At 48.3% G+C, this 16,829-nt stretch overlaps 1 protein-coding gene across 2 annotated transcripts in view; it reads right to left on the minus strand.

Annotated features, from left to right (window-relative positions):
- CRIP3 (cysteine rich protein 3) overlaps positions 1–16,829 on the minus strand; it is a 743,798-nt gene that overhangs the window by 257,382 nt on the left and 469,587 nt on the right. For both annotated transcript variants that reach the window (XM_086925848.1, XM_086925847.1), the window contains exons 6-7: positions 13,810–13,904; positions 717–774 (exon numbers count right to left, since the gene is read on the minus strand). In XM_086925848.1, the coding sequence (XP_086781974.1) occupies positions 717–774; positions 13,810–13,904 (153 nt within the window). The remainder of the gene's footprint in view (positions 1–716; positions 775–13,809; positions 13,905–16,829) is intronic.

Below are 16,829 nucleotides of genomic sequence, written 5' to 3' on the forward strand. Positions count from 1 at the left end.
CCTTCAATTATTTGAACTGGTGCACCTCATTGCACAGTAGTCTACTATGCAGTGTTATCACAAATTATGTGATTTGCTATGTCATAATTGTAACTATATATTATTTTAGATGGTATGAGTAAGGTAATAGAAACTAGTATAAGCAGTACATGGGGAAGGTACGGATTATAGTTAATGTAGTGTGGCTACAAAGTTAAACACACTGTACAGTGGTGCACGAGTTAATATAATTTGAGCTGTTGCGTAAGTTATACATTAACGGTAGAAGTATAGAATTTTTAATTTTTTTGTAGTTAAGTTTGCCTTGTAGCTAAAGAATAAATACAATTAAAGTAATTTCAAGGTGGTGTGTAAATTATAAGTGTAAGGTCTATAACTTTAGAATTTGTAATATTTGTGTAGTTTAGGTTTGTATAGAAAGAATAAATAAAGTGCTCCAAATTAAAACAAAGCTATAACCTTTGTTTTTCAATATTGCAATTCCACAGAGTTTAACTACTTTTCACCTATTACAATAACAAAAACCACGAGATGCAAGAAGTTGGTCTCATGATTTAGGCAATCTAGACAAGGTATCACGTCCATATCGGTCTATACCCTACAGTAACATGGACTTAACTCTTTTGGTCGAAATTACAAATATGTTGTACTTTGTTAATTGCAAAATTGGTCCCTTATATGTTGAATCAAAGAAATCACAAGAATGTATCACCAACCTTTAGGTCCAAACAAGTATCCATAGCAAGGAACATGGCAGTATGGCACCCCATCATGCTGTGAAGATAAATTGGAGTCCATTTTAATATGCATATACTTGCAGATACATGAATGAGCATCAGTGATTGATAGATCGTGTTCCAGCAACCACCGCAGGTTTCTTACATGACCTCCACCAATGTTCCTTGAAACCCAGTGATTTCCACCTCCCCTCAACAAGGCCTTTGAAAAAAAGAGTGCAGTGTTACCCCAAACATAACTGCCAGCTAGTCATGTATCACTGATACTTCTTCAATCCCCGAGCACCTTCTCCATCCCACCTACGGACCAATCAACATTTTTATCACCCTCCCATTACCACCCAATGATGCCTTCAGCAAACAGAGGGCAAAGGGAACACTTGTTTGAGCCTGGGACGATCTAGGTGAACATCCCTACCTCCTTTACCACCTCAGCAAATACCTGGATGTTACTTTGACATTGTGTCCATCTCCCTGCACCTTACACACAATTCCTCTCCAGGATTATACTGAAACCAACACCAACTCAGAGCCGGCTTGATGTATAGGCAAATTGTCACTTTCCCATAATACCGAATATACACCCCAACTCCATCTCATCAATGCAACCCCCTGAAGTGCTTGACATCATTCCAAATCCAAACTTCACCAAGAAACACAGCTCAACACCACATCTTGACACACCCATGCCAACCTAGTTCCCAAAGATCATAGCATTCAGTATGCCTACTACACACACACGAAATAACTCGCCATCACCCTTCAGCATTCATAGACATGCAAAGAAGCTACATTCAATTCCATGGAGATGCTCACATTTCACTTACTGAAATCAAGTCTACATCATTCCAAATTTTCAAAAAAACTGGCCTCTTCATAGAGAAAACGAAAACTTCATAAATAAATTATCAGACCACTCGGTAACTTCATCCATCTAGCATGCCTAAACCATCAGTCTCAGTGACTTCAGCCTTTCAGGCAATTCAAGTACGAAAATACCTCAGACTCTCCTTATCCTCAATGACACATTCAGCTTTGTCACCCAAAATGCAAATGCTACTTACCAGTATGCATCTGTTCTTGGCATGTAGGGCTGCTGACATTCATATCTGTGCATAGATCGCCGCCTAGTGTTGGGTCCGGATGATTGCACATTGTTGTCCTGGAAGAGTCTTCGAAGTATCACGAGATAGGTGGCTCCTCCCCTGGACTACAGTGCGCATGGGCATCGCCTCCATCCCCAGATTGTTTTTAGCCATTGGCAGAGATGGAGTGAAGTATGTGAGTGATGACCATGCTATGAGCATATAAATATACATATGAATGAATACTGCAGCTGCTACAGGCGCCGGGGAGGAGGGTGGGCGATATGAATGTCAGCAGCCCTACATGCCAAGAACAGATGCATACTGGTAAGTAGCATTTGCAGTTCGAGGCATGTGGGCTGCTGAATTCATATCTGTGCATAGAATACATAGCAGTCCCCCCATTAGCGGCGGCCGCCCGTGCCAGCTGCAGCAGTCTGAAAAAGTGTTTTGAGAACAGCCTGACCAACAGCTGCCTGCTGTTTGGAATGCACGTCTACACAGTAGTGTTTAGTGAAAGTATGTGTGGTAGACCATGTGGCTGCTCTACAGATATCTTCTAAGGGAATGTTACCTAGGAAAGCCATAGAGGCCCCCAACTTCCTGGTGGAGTGGGCCCTTGGTGGGATAGTGAGAGTGCGCTTAGCTTTAGCGTAACAGATCTGAATGCATTTCACTATCCACCTAGCGATCCCAGCTTTGGAGATAGCGTTTCCCTTGTGGTGTGTGGCAAAAGCAACAAAAAGCTGCTTGGTTTTGCGAAAATCTTTCGTCCTGTCTACATAGTACATCAAGGCTCTCTTAACATCAAGGGTGTGGAGCATCCGCTCCGCCAGCGTCTCCGGGTTTTGGAAAAACACCGGCAACTCAATTGTCTGGTTTATATGGAATTGAGATACAACCTTGGGTAAGAATTTAGGGTTCGTACGGAGCACAACCCTGTTAGCATGTACCTGGAAGAAAGGTTCTTGGATGGTGAGCACCTGCAGCTCGCTAACCCTCCGTAGGGATGTAATTGCTACTAAGAACGCAACCTTCCAAGTCAGAAACTGAAGCTCACAAGAGTGCAGTGGCTCGAAGGGAGGACCCATCAGCCTTGTAAGAACCACATTGAGGTTCCATTCTGGAGCCGGTGGGGTCCTTGGTGGAATGACTCTTTTGAGTCCTTCCAGAAAGGCCTTGATAGCAGGGACCTTAAAGAGTGACAGGTGCTGCCTATTCTGGAGGTATGCTGCCATAGCAGACAGGTGAATGCGGATGGAAGAGTACGCCAGATTGCATTGATAAAGATGGAACAGGTAACAAATGATGTTTTGAATGGAAGCATCTAGCGGGTCAATATCGTGGTTAACACAGTAGATGACAAACCTCTTCCATTTAGCCGCATAACAAGCTCTAGTAGTGGGCTTCCTTGCCTCCCGAATGATGTCCATGCAATCGGGAGGAAGATTGAGGTAGCCAAACTCTAGGACTTCAGGAGCCAGATCGCCAGGTTGAGCTGTTGCGGATCTGGGTGCTGAATGTCGCCATGGCTCTGCGTCAGAAGGCTGGGAGTGAGATGAAGCCTTTGATGCGGTACCACGGAGAGTTCCAGAAACGTGGTGTACCATGGTTGGCGAGCCCACGTAGGAGCAACCAGGATGAGAGTCATCGAGTGCTGCCTGAGCTTGCGTGCCACCAGCGGTATCAGAGGTGCTGGGGGAAAAGCGTACGCAAATCTGCCTGACCAGTTCATCCACATCGCATTGCCCTGTGATTGCGGGTGTGGGAACCTGGCGGCGAAGCTTTGGCATTTTGCGTTCTCCTTTGTGGCGAACAGGTCTATCTCTGGATGACCCCACTTTTGGAAGTACGGTTGGAGTACTGATGGATGTATCTCCCACTCGTGCATTTGATGGCTGTGCCTGCTGAGCAGATCCGCCATCTGATTGTCCTTGCCCGGGAGATGCTCTGCCATGAGGAAGATGTTCCTCTGAATGGCCCACTTCCACATGCTCTGAGCCAGATGAGACAGCTGCGGAGAGTGTGTGCCTCCCTGCTTCTGAATGTAGTACATGGCCGTCATGTTGTCCGTCCGGATCAACACGACTTTGTTGCACAGATGTACTTTGAACGCCTTTAAGGCCATGAAGATTGCCATCAGTTCCAACACATTGATGTGCATCTTCCTTTGCTGTAGTGTCCAGAGTCCCTGCACTGTGTACTGGAGTACATGCGCTCCCCATCCCTGGAGAGAGGCGTCCGTTGTCAGGATAATCTGTGACACAGGCTCTTGGAATGGTCGGCCCTTGCAAAGGTTTTGTGGATTTCACCAATGCAGAGAGTTGTATGCCCGACCGCTCACCAACACTAGGTCTGTCAGTTGCCCATGAGCCTGAGTCCACTGACGTGCAAGGCACTCCTGAAGCGGACGCATATGTAGTCTCACGTGCGGGACAATGGAGATGCAGGAGGCCATCATGCCTATCAACTGCATGAACACCTTCGCTGGAAGCGAGTGCTGAGGTCTGAACCGCTGGATCAGCGCCTGGATACTGGCGATTCTCACTGAATTTGGCTGCGCAGTGGCTGCCAGAGTGTTGATTGTCGCGCCCAGATACTGTCGCACGTGGGCGGGCTGGAGATGGGACTTTGGGTAGTTCAGAGAGAATCCCAGATCGTGCAGGAGATGAATGGTGCGTGACACATGGTCGACGCACTGTCGCTCTGTCTTTGCTTGAATGAGCCAGTCGTCCAGGTAGGGGTAGACGTGGACGTTCTGGCGACGGAGATGCGCCGCCACAGTCGCTAGGCACTTTGTAAATACCCTTGGCGCAGTGGTGACCCCGAACGGCAGAACCCTGAACTGGTAATGCTGGTCTTGAATCGTGAATCTGAGATACTTCCTGTGGGAAGGATGCAGGGGGATATGAAAATATGCATCTTTCAGATCCAGCGTAGCCAGGAAGTCCCCCTGCTGAAGCAGGGGGAGCACTTGCTGTAACGTGAGCATATGGAAGTGCTCCGAGAGAATGTACCAGTTTAGGGGCCTGAGGTCCAGGATGGGCCTGAGGATCCGTCCTTTTTGGGGATCAGAAAATACAGGGAGTAAACCCCTGTTCCCCGCTCTTGCAATGGAACGAGCTCTATCGCCCCTTTTTGCAGCATGACTAGAACTTCTTGCTGCAACAAGGTCAAGTGCTCGCCGGACATAGGACGGCTCCTTGGGGGTATGTTTGGTGGAATGGAAGTAAGTTCCAGACAGTAACCGTACTGGATAAGAGACTTGACCCACCTGTCCGTGGTGATGGATTTCCACGCTGGCAGGAACTGCTGGAGTCTCCCCCCGACCGGTGTTGTATGGTCGGGGGGCAGTGACAAGACGTCACTGCTTGTTGGCGGTGGTGGACCTGGAGCTGTTGTTTCCACGTCCCCTGCCCTTGACGTTATTGCCTCTATAGCCACCTCTACCCTTGTTGTTGTACGAGGTTTGGGTGTTACTTTTGTAATACTGTGTGGACTGCGATGCCTGACCCCTTGAGGTGCCTCTGGAATTGGAGCGGCGAAAGGAACCACCCCGAAACTGCTGATTTTGGAGGGCCCCCATAGACTTGGCAGTTTCCGGGTCTTTTTTCATCTTTTCCAGTGTCGCATCCACCTCAGGGCCAAACAGGTGGTCAGGATTAACTGTTTGATTCAGTATTGTAGTTTGAATGTCGGGTTTGAACCCTGAAATTCTAAGCCAGGCGTGCCGTCTAAGCAACACATTGGTATTGATCGCCCTGGAGGCTGTATCTGCCACATCCAGAGCACATTTTATGGATGCATTCGTAATGAGCTTTCCTTCCTGAATCAGCATTTCTCCTGCCTCCTTGTACTGGTCAGGCAAGTGTTGCAGTAGTGATTCTAAGGTGTCATAATGAGCCCTATCATAGCGTGCAAGTAGGGCCTGTGTGTTAGATATTCTCCAAATGTTAGCTGCCTGTGCAGCAATTCTTTTGCCTGAGGCCTCAAAGATCTTGGACTCTTTGTCTGGGGGAGGAGCGTCACCAGTGGTCTGCGAGTTCGCCCTCTTCCGAGCGTTGGAAACAACCAACGAGTCCAAAGGCAAGTGTCCCTTGATGTATGTTGGATCCGAGGGCGCTGCCTTATATTTCCTGGCAATGCGAGGGTAGACGACACGCGCCCGGGTGGGCTCCTTGAAGACCTCCGTTGCGTGTTTAAGCACCCCTTTAAGCATTGGCAGCGTTTTGACCGACTTTTCAGCCACTGAGAAAGTGTCAAATAGGAAGTCCACATCCACGGGGTCCGAGTGTAGCTCGACGTCGTGGTTAGCCGCAGCTCTTTCGATCAGAGCGTTGAAGGCCGCCGAGTCCTCCGTCGGCGACGTCTTGGCTGCAAAAAGTTGCGCGTCCTGGCCCGACTGCGGGTCCTCTGGGTCGCCTCCGGCCGACCAAGGTTCGTGCTCCTCCTCCGGATCAGAGTACGCCGGATAGTTGTACTCGGCGTCTTCCTCGTCCGCATCGCCTGCAGCGGAATGCGTTGGCGAGTGTCCCAGGGCTTGTGGAGACATAGGTTCAACCAGAGCCGGAGATTCCGCAGAGTCCCTCTTATTTTTGAGAGGGATCCGAAAATGTTCCAACACCGGCTCCGTGGTGATTTTCCTCTTGAGGAGAGACAGTTTCCCGGTGTTGGCGTCGATGATTACCTCACGACGTTCCTCTTCAGCAAGCGGCTGGAGCCGAAGCTTTGACACCACCAAGGCAGCTTTCGGTGTCAATACCTCCTTCGAGGGGCCGCCCTGTTTCGGCGCGAAGGCCTTCGGCGCCGACTTGGGTGGAACGGATAGGCGTCTGCGCCTTCGCAGGCTTCGGCGTGAGCTTAGGCGCCACAGTGTCCTGATCGGGAACCATACTGTCCTTCCGTATCCGCTGCAGGGATTCCGCCACCTTCTTCGTGAAGGCCGGAGAGGGCTTGACCGGCTCGAGCGATCTTCCCGCGTCGAGAGTCGGATCGACGGCAGGCACCTTCTTCGGGGCCGACACCCCACGCGCCCTGTGCCCAATGGCCCTGTGCGCGTCGTCGCCCTGACGCTTCTTTGGAGCCGTCTTCGGGTCCACGACCCCTTTCGGCGCCGACGCAGCCGCGTCGGTCGACTTTGCCTTCGGCGCCGACCCCGAGGGCATCGGGTCGGCCATCTTGGCGTGGCTCTTCAAGTCGGCCATCTTGAATTTTTTGGAAGTTGACGCCTCCAGAACCTTCTGCCCCAGCGCAACTTTCACTTTCGGTTTCGCATCCGAGGGTGCGTGACCAGACGGCTTCACTTTCGTTTTCTTCAACGGGAGTGGCGTCTCATAAATGTCCGTGACCGGGCCCGGAGGCGGGGACGTAGGACTTATAAGTAGATCTTGGGTAAGGCCCGAAGGCGATCCCTCGACCTGGGCCGTATGAAGGGGATTGACCCCTGAGTGTGGTTGGGGATGCTCCTCCTCCGAGCTATCCCCTACAGTGGCAAAAGCCCGATCGTCGTCCCCTACCTCGTCGGCGACTTCGTCAAAGCCTTCATCACCCGCGTCGTAGGTCTCCCCTTCGGACGCGGGACTAGATTCCGAACCTTGTACGTCGTCTTCGCCTTCAACAGATTCTTGGAATATGTAGTCTGGTGGGGGCGCCGCGGTAGCCGAGAACTTAGCCTGGAGCCTATTGGCCCGACGAATCTTCAGAGTCTTCTTGCACCGGAATTTCGAACACGCCATGCAGCTGTCTTCGTTATGGTCCGGTGACAAGCATGTATTGCACACGGGGTGCACGTCGAGGTGTGAATATTTGGAGTTACACACCGGGCACTTCTTAAACGGTGTCCGCTCCATAGCAGAAGTGTAGTGTAGGCCCGTCCGCGCCGAAAGCACGCGGAAGGGTAGGAAGAGTTCGGAGCTGAGAGTCAGACAAGAAACCCGAACGCAACTATACCGACGCTCAGCCTAAAGACCTTTTGGTCTCGAGTAGAAAGTCGAACAACTATCGGTTCCGACAGAGGGAACCTAAACACATCCGAACCCAATGGCGGAAAAAAACAATCTGGGGATGGAGGCGATGCCCATGCGCACTGTAGTCCAGGGGAGGAGCCACCTATCTCGTGATACTTCGAAGACTCTTCCAGGACAACAATGTGCAATCATCCGGACCCAACACTAGGCGGCGATCTATGCACAGATATGAATTCAGCAGCCCACATGCCTCGAACCTTGAAAGGCCACATCCTCAGCTTCACTAATCACCCAATGCAATCCACCAATACTCTTGGGCTGGACTCACCAGCTCACGACCTCATCATTATGCTACAAGTCAAACTAGCATATCAAGGTCAACCAAAAAGGCAACAAAACTGTACATCCATCAACATAATTTCCATTTACAAGAGGCAGCTTAGACTTTTCTCATCCTGCAGCCCTGCCCCAAAGTCCAAAATCAATACGTTCCTCACCAACTTCACCTCAAGTCAGGTAAATCACACAACCTGCATCAACATAAAACAAACTGCAATAATAAGCACCATGGTACTCTAATGATCCTTCGATCAAACACACCATCCACAAACATTAACGGAAATAGAAGAATAGGTACCCTGTTAGATCGGCTGTCTTCAATCCACTAAAACCCTTTGGTGCTACACAAAGACCATGCCATGACATCCGCCCAGGGCAAATTCTACACCATCAGTGAAGCGGAAACGGAAGCAGCAACATCTTCAATGAAGTGAAGCATTTCATAAACCGCAGACTACCAATGGCACATTCAACAGACAAATACAATGTTATCATCCTCTTCAGAAAGAATATAAAATATGTCAGCTTGGCGCCCTTTTCTCTCCTTCCCACCACTCTGCTTAACACCCCAAAATGGTCATCCTTCAACCCCCTGTCAGACCTCACTGAAACATCCCCAAAGCAGTTTCCTATGAAGATTTTGCTCTTCATAGTTCTCCTCTATCATTCCCACAGCATTTAATCAACACAGCCACCTCCAAGTCCCAGAAGCTAGACATCAAACATGGACTCTCCCAGGAATCCACCACGTCACCTATCCTCTTCAACCTCTACATGAAACCCCCGGGAACTCTCCTCACTAGCAATAGCACCAAAGGACAAGTTACTTTCCTTCGGTATCGCCTTATCTAGTAGAGACATGATCTAGCTGCAGATTCTTTATACCTTTGAGTATCCCAGATGTAAGTTTGGATCCAGAAGACTTTTGCTCGAGAAATACCCTTGAGCACCGGTAGGTGGTGGTGTTCGGCTCTACGTGACACCATCGGCGCTGGAAGCGATGTCTGAGTTACCTAAATAGGCACCACATCAGTGCACTGACATCAGTTCCTTTTCACGTGCAGTCATTAACTGCACTGTTAGTGGTGTGTTTAGAACAACTAGGGCCCTGAAAGGAATCAGCCCTGACTAAAAGCCTGTTCACAGTGCTGGGAGGCTGGGTGAGACGGTAAGGAATCTGCAGATGGATCATGTCTCTACCAAATAAGGCGTTACCGAAGGGAAGCAACTTATCCATCTGAAAAAGTAATCTAGCTGCAGATTCTTTACCTTTGAATAGATATCCAAGCTATACCAGGGACTGCTGTTAGAGCAGGCAGTATTGCAGGACAGAGCAGCCAAAAAGGCCGTCCCTTTGGACCTCCTCTTTGCAATGCCCGGGTAGCAGCCTTAGCTCTGGTGGAAGGAGCCCTTAAGCCTTCAAGAGGCTGCTTTTTATCCACAGCACAGCAAATTTTGATGCAGAGGACGACCTATCGCAAGATAGTACTCTTATGCACCGCACAACCTTTCTATGATCCAACTTACCCCACGAAGAGTTGGTCGTCCACCCGAACACTTTAGTGCGGTCAAGGTAGAATGACAATGCTTTTTTGAGTCCAGACGGTGGAGTTGCTGCTCTTCTTTAAAGGGGTGTGGAGGAGCATAGAAATTGACCAACGATTTCCCCACATAGAATGAGGTTACCACTTTTGGTAAGAACGAAGGGTAGTGCGAAGCACCAACGTATCAGGTAAGATAGTCCGGTGAGGAAGCTTGGATGACAGAGCCTGTAATGCACTCACCCTACTGGCAGACGTTTTTGACACTAAAAAGGATGTTTTGATTGTAATCAGTCAGAGGGGGCAGTTGTGTAGAGGTTCAAACTGAGCTCACATCAGGAAGGTGAGAACCAAATTAAGGACCTACTAAGGTATGATGAATAGGGCAGGTGGGAACATATGTACAAGCCTCCTAAGAAATCTATATATGAATTGAGGACTTTAATAAAGAGGGTTGTTCTGGCAGCCTCAAGAAGGCAGACAAGGCCAAAGATACCCTTTAAGAGTGCCCAGAGCAGACCCAGGGCAAGGGTTTACATAAAGAGAAGGACTTGAGAGAGGGAAGCAGAAAAAACATCAATTGATCTTTCTGTTCAGTATTTTACAAATTTCTTGCCACCGGCAGGCGTACACTGTCTTGGCAGAGTGACGCCTAACTGCCAAAACATTACAGACTTCAGGAAAAAGGTTGAATGCTGTCAACTGCAGCCTCTTAATCTCCATGCAAGAAGGCATAGAGTAGACCTGTTCAGGTGGAGCACCCTCTCTTGCTGCTGCGACAGAAGATCCTCCCAAAGGGGCAGCCTGATTGGAGGATCGATGCCGATTTAGAGAACCTTGGGACACCAGACTCCATCGCTGATCGCTCCTGACCTTTTTGAGTACTCTGGACAGGAGTTGCTTTGGCGGAAAGGCACACAGGAGGTCCGAGCTCCACTCGCGACAAAAAGAGTCACTGAGCGAGTGAAGCCCTAGAAAATCCAACTCACAAAACTGTTCACGCCGGAGGCGAACAGATCTAACCCAGGCTCTCCCCACTTTTGAAAGAGACCTTGTACCAACACCGGTTGGAGACTCCATACGTAATCCGGTAGGCATTCATGGCGGAGTTTGTCTGCCCTGGCTTTATGTTATTTAAATTTAATATAGCGCACAACTCACCCGTGGGCATCTTGGCGCTGTACCATTTTAGCATGTATCATTCCAAAGCGGAATAAAGTGATTTAAAATAGGGGGGCTTTTAGCAACTTCCTGAATTTGTAAAAATTCGTACAAGTTCGGACGTATAATGGAAGCTTGTGCCAAAAACAGGCAAGAAGGTAGGAGAAAGCTCTTCCCCCGCATCCCATTAAATGAATGCGGGGGGCACATAATAGGGCTTGTTCACGCGGTCTTAAACTTCTAGGTATGTACGGTTTAATTTTTTGTTGAAGATATCTGGGTGCTTTGCCTCTGAGAACATTGTAAATGAGAGCAGATCTTGAAAAAGCACCTTTTTTCCAGTCAGCCAGTGCAGCTCCTTTAGCAACAGGGCCGAAGAGGTGGCAGGAAAAAGATTGAAAACTAGCCTGGCTGCAGTGTTTTGGACTATCTGTAAATTGGTTACCAGTGTCTCATTTCCTGCTGCCAAAAGAGCATTGCCATAATCTAACCTGCTTTTTACTAGGGCTTGTACTAGCGTTCTTCTGGTCGATGTAGGAAGGTAAGGAATTCTGCACAGAAGATGCATGTTTTGATAACAATCCGGTGGTGACCAGAATGTGCTCTCATCGCGAGAGCTTGGTCAATTTTCATACCAAGGTTCTTAACATATTGTTTGGGAATAAGGGTAGACCCCAGTTGGCAAGGCCAGCACTCATTTGGCCAGACAGAAGAGGCCTTACCAAGCTTTCAGGGAACCTGCCAGTTACTGAGCCTTCAGGGATATGCCCTGTTGTTCCAGCCATGTCCATAGACGCAGTGCCTCTTGACAAAGGGTCCACAAACCCACCAGCCTGGTTTGTTGCATTAACATGTTGCGGTTGTGTTGTCTATGAACACCTGAACCAGCTTTCCCCTTTATGGAAGGAAAAGAAAACTTTCAATGCCAAGCAAATCGCTCGGAGATTCATTAAGGAGATGTGGAATCCGGGTTCTGCCGGAGACCAGAGTGCTTTGATCTCCATCTCACCCAAATGTCCACCCCCATCCCAGGAGTGACGCATCTGTCTGTGTGATCTGGTTGGGGAGGGACAGGGGTCTGCCTCTGACCCAGTCGCACTTGGTCAGCCACCCCTGCAGGTCCTATGATGTTCCCTCCGAGATCTGGACCATGATCTGGACCATGTCGTAGAGAGATTTCCCTGATGCTGCACCCACTGGAAACCTCAGGTTCCACTGCAGAGCCTGTATGTGCCATCTGGCATGTGTCACCAGCAGGAGGTGGTGAGGCCCAGCAGCCTCAGTCTCAGTGAAATCCAGGACAGAGCCTGAAACATCCCTATCAGCCTGAATATCTTTGACATGGCACTCTGGAAGATAGGCCCGAAACTGCACCGTGTCCAGAACCGCTCCGATGAAAGGGATCATCTGGGGTGAGCTCGCCTTCAACAGCCCGCCGTTGAGATAAAGGGACTAGGGCTGACAGGATCTGAGCCAGAGTGAACGTTTTGAACTTTTCCTCTTTGTGGAAGAAGCTGAGGGCTCACAGATCTGGGATAGGACGAAGGCCCTGGTCTTTTTTCAAGACCAGAAAGTAGCAGATATAACAACCACAGCCTACTTTTGACGCAAGAACCCTCTCTATGGCTCCCTTGGCCAAGAGAGTCCCGACTTTCCCCTGAAGCAAATTCAGATGGTTTTCCTTCAGCAGGTCATAAATTGGAGGCAAGGAGAGTGGGATGGTCCAGAAGGGGCGGGGCCACCTGTCCAATGGGGTGATTAGACAGTAGTGGAGGTGATGGCTGATCCTGCCACCAACTGGCTGCCAATGATCTTAGACTAGGAAGGTTTGGAGGCTGCAGGAGTGTTGAAGATTGCAGGGATTTGTTAGCATGAGCTGAAAGCCATTTTGTACTTGGAAGCCATTTTAGGTAGCCAGGTGCTCACCATGTGCTGTTTCCCTCTTCAGAGCCTTGCACATGCTCAGAGGCCTAGCTAGTAGAATGCACATGCTCCTAGTTTAGAACTGCCAGGATATTCTTGCTCCGGTATGGAGAAGTAACTCTCCTCCCACTTTGTTGAGCAAGCACATCTTGTATACCCATATTAGTCATTTTGCATGCTTACATGTGCCAGGAACTCCCCTTGGTTTTATGCTGACTAATGTAACCTAAGCATATATAAGGTCTATGGGCCCGATTCACAGAATGAACTTAAGACTCAATCCTAAACTTACTACTATTTTGGTATTCACAGAATGCACTTACTACTTTTGGTATTCACAGAATGCACTTACTACTTTTGGTATTCACAGAAGTTAGGATTTTGTCTTAAGTTAGTCTTAAGACAGACTTAAGACAGACTTAAGACAAACTTAAGACAGACTTAAGACAAAATCCTAACTTCTGTGAATACCAAAAGTAGTAAGTACATTATGTGAATGCCAAAAGTAGTAAGTGAATTCTGTGAATACCAAAATAGTAGTAAGTTTAGGATTGAGTCTTAAGTTCATTCTGTGAATCGGGCCCAATGTTTTCTGTACTCCTTAGAATGCCTCCCACACAGTCTCCCTCATCTGAGGTTATTAAAATATATATTTTATATTACAGCTTCTGTGCCAATCTCTTTGTTGGTTTAAAAGGACCAGGTGCATCAGTGAGACCCCTGAGAAGGTTTCAATGTTCTACAAGAGGAGGAGTGGACAGACCAGACCTCTGGCCGCCTGACCCATGGGGTCGTAAGGAGCCGCACAGAGGCTGCTGAACTTGCATGGTCTTGTGGCTGGGATACGACTGGTGCAGGTGAAAGCCCCTTCCGTGACCACGAAAGGGGCAAAAGGGACGTATGGCCACTGAGAGGCCCAAGGACTTGGCCATCGCCTGATCCTGCTTAAAGCAATCCAGGACCATGTCCTGCCAGGAATAGAGTATGACTTACTTTCCCTCCTTAACAGTTCCAATATAGCTTCCACATATATGCCCTCTGGTCAATAGTCACTTACTTCTGCATGGCTCCCTGATATAAGTGTCTTTTTACATCTTTGGCATCGCAGACACGGGCGATGCCAGTTCCTTCCTAGAGACATCACCTTTTCAGCTGAAATAAAATGTACAAATAATTAGTGCAAAGAACGCATTTCATGAGATCAGAAGAGAGGACATCAAGAAAATGCTACAGCATTTCCCTCCAAACAGAGATGTTTAATTTCTTTGAGGGGACAGTAAAGCATACCCAGAACCTTCTCATTCATATGTATTTTACTTCATTTAATAAGCATTCAAACTCTATACTTTGGAAGATAATCACATTGTACTCACACAATATTCACATTCAACTGGGTTGCAAAGACCTTTCTTTTTGAAGAATACAATTCAGACTCACTAAAGAACTAGAAGTAGAGAAATGACCGGCTTGCAGAGTGGAGTATCATAAAGGGTCAGCTCATTTTTATATGTAAAATAGGGAAGGAATCTTAATCATACAGAACCATACATATTAACCTGACCTCATTGATAAGGTCGAAAGGCATTTCATTAATTCATTTAATATACACAATAGGGAATTAATATTCATTTGTTAAGTGTTGTGATAATGTTACAGCAAAAAAAGGCAACAGATAGACCGAATGCTGAACAACATCAAACACACACACACACACACCTGTACAGAGATCTGTGCCTAAATTCACATTTTTTTGCTCACCGCGTCACCCCAGTTTGGACCCAGCCATATGTAAATCAATCTTGACCCTGTTCCTTATGGAAACAGTCCAGCCCGAACTGCTAGGCCAGGTCCTCCCTGGACCAGAAATAAGCATACTAGGATTGGTTTCGGTTGCATATGACTGGGTTCTAACTGGTTTCGTGGTGAGCAAACAATGGATTTTGGCCCAGGTCTCTGTACTGAGGGAGAGCATTTGCATTGTTCAGCATTCCATCCATCAATTGTTCTTTTTGCATTTGATGTCACACGCATTGCGTGCTAGCTGTATTTTTTATTCTAATTGTTGGTCTGGGGATCAATTGGTGACTGTTCTGTCATTGATGTCTGATCATGTTTGAGTTTCTTGCCAATTAAATACTTCTAGTGAAAATCCAGCTGTGTCAATCTCAACAGCAGCAACTAACTTTATGCATACAGATAACCTTACAAAGAGGCCTGCTGTGCCCATAAGGTGGAGTTTTCTGGGCAACTGGCAACACAACTTCATACAGTGTGGGCTGTGCTATCATCATGTACAGTAGCTTATGTGTGCGTACTATTAGTCACTGACAGTCTTCAAGCTGTACAAACCACAGCATCAGCAGTCATCTGAGAGAAAGTGTGAGAACAGTACAACAAGGACAAGACAAAATCAACACAGTCACCATGTAGCAGTCTGTGGTGTCTAACCACCTGCCTGTTCACTGGTGGGCAAGAGTAAGCCCAAGTGTACATCAGTGTTAGTCAGGGCTTTGTTGAACAGGAGCAAGGGCTCAAAGGAAGGAGGTGCAGAATGCAGGAAATCTGTTAGGAAGTTGGTTGTAAATTCAACCGAAGGCAGTTGTGGGTAAGGACCTATGCAGCACTGTCTAATTAATACAGCCAGGCAAGCACTTCTGGTGGCACAAGAGGGAAGGCAACTGTAGGAAGGCAGGATCCTTCTGCCTGGTGATATGCTGTTCCTGACTAGTCTGACTGGGATCCTGCTAATCAGGATCCCAGTCTCTGTGCTTTCTCCCCTAAATTGGTTATGGTGAGTAATTGGGTACATACCAGATTGGCTACTGGTGTACCCTTATACATCCCTAGTATATGATAGCGAGGTACCCAGGGCATAGGTCCACAGGAGTCTCCCATGACAGACCATTCAAACTGACTACAGGCCAGCCATTGCAGCCTGTGTAAGCTGGTGCTAGCACTACTTGCAACAGATACCGGTTTCCCTATATCTGAGGTCACTGCACTTAGAACCTATAAGTCACCCCTAAAGCAGGCCTTTAAATCCTGAAGGCAGGGTGCTAGGTTCCAAGTGTGATGGTGCCCCTGCATGAGTAAGACACCCCAACAACCTTCGGAGTCCACTCTCCCGGTTTGTAAGTGCATAAGCCATTATGATACATAGAGTAGCCATGCGTCATTAGGCGATGACTATCTCTAAACCGGCTGTAAGGAACCCAGTCATGTTTGGTATCAAACATGTTGGAATCATACCCCCTCACCGTAAACGGTGTGCGAGTATGATGTCATGCACTATAAAGCTCCTCTGGGAAGCCCTCAGTGCTCCTGGTACCAGTCTTCCTGAACCTGACAGCAAGCTAGGCCTGCTGCAAGCCAGAGACATGTTTCTGCCCTCCTGCCGCTGAGTCAAGCTAGAGCAGGGGAATGCAGAACAATAGATATCCTGTCACAGGAAGGTGTGACCACCTCCCAGAAAGGATTTAGTGTATTTGGGCAGGGTAGGGCGCATGCCTGCGCCGCTGAGACTGCTTGCAGGCCACAGTTGGTGCCCTCCTTGCATAGTCCAGTTCAAACCAGTACTTGGAGCCATTGGCTCCCGCTCTGGCGCAAAACTGGACAAAGGACAGGGGAGTATCCTCCCCACTGTCCAGCCCCTTCCCTGGGAGGGACCACTGAATCATCCCAACCCTTCCCTTAGAGTACTTAAGGGCTTACCTGTGGGTGGGTTCCTAGATTAGTCATGGGACCAGATTCAGATCAAGATACCAGTTCTTCGACCATCTGGGCACTCTTGACTTTTGCACTGGGCACTGAGACTGCAACTGGGCATTCTCCTGCTCATCCTTGTCTAGTCCTGCAAGTCTGCAACGTCTGAGCCTGTGCTCCATACAAGAGCCTTCCAATGCCTGTGGACATCCAAGATACCTGAAGGAATCCCCCTTGAAGTGAAGCAGTCACTTCCCTGTATCTGCAGGCACCACAACCAAGCTAACTGGTCTGCTGCTCCTTGGTTCCCACAGTCTCCAAAAGGCTCAGGAAAACAGGTGGTGGTTCTACAACTCCCTCGAGGTCTGCAATGTC

Source organism: Lissotriton vulgaris, chromosome 6 (assembly GCF_964263255.1).
Source record: "Lissotriton vulgaris chromosome 6, aLisVul1.2, whole genome shotgun sequence".
Classification (NCBI taxonomy): Eukaryota; Metazoa; Chordata; class Amphibia; order Caudata; family Salamandridae; genus Lissotriton; species Lissotriton vulgaris.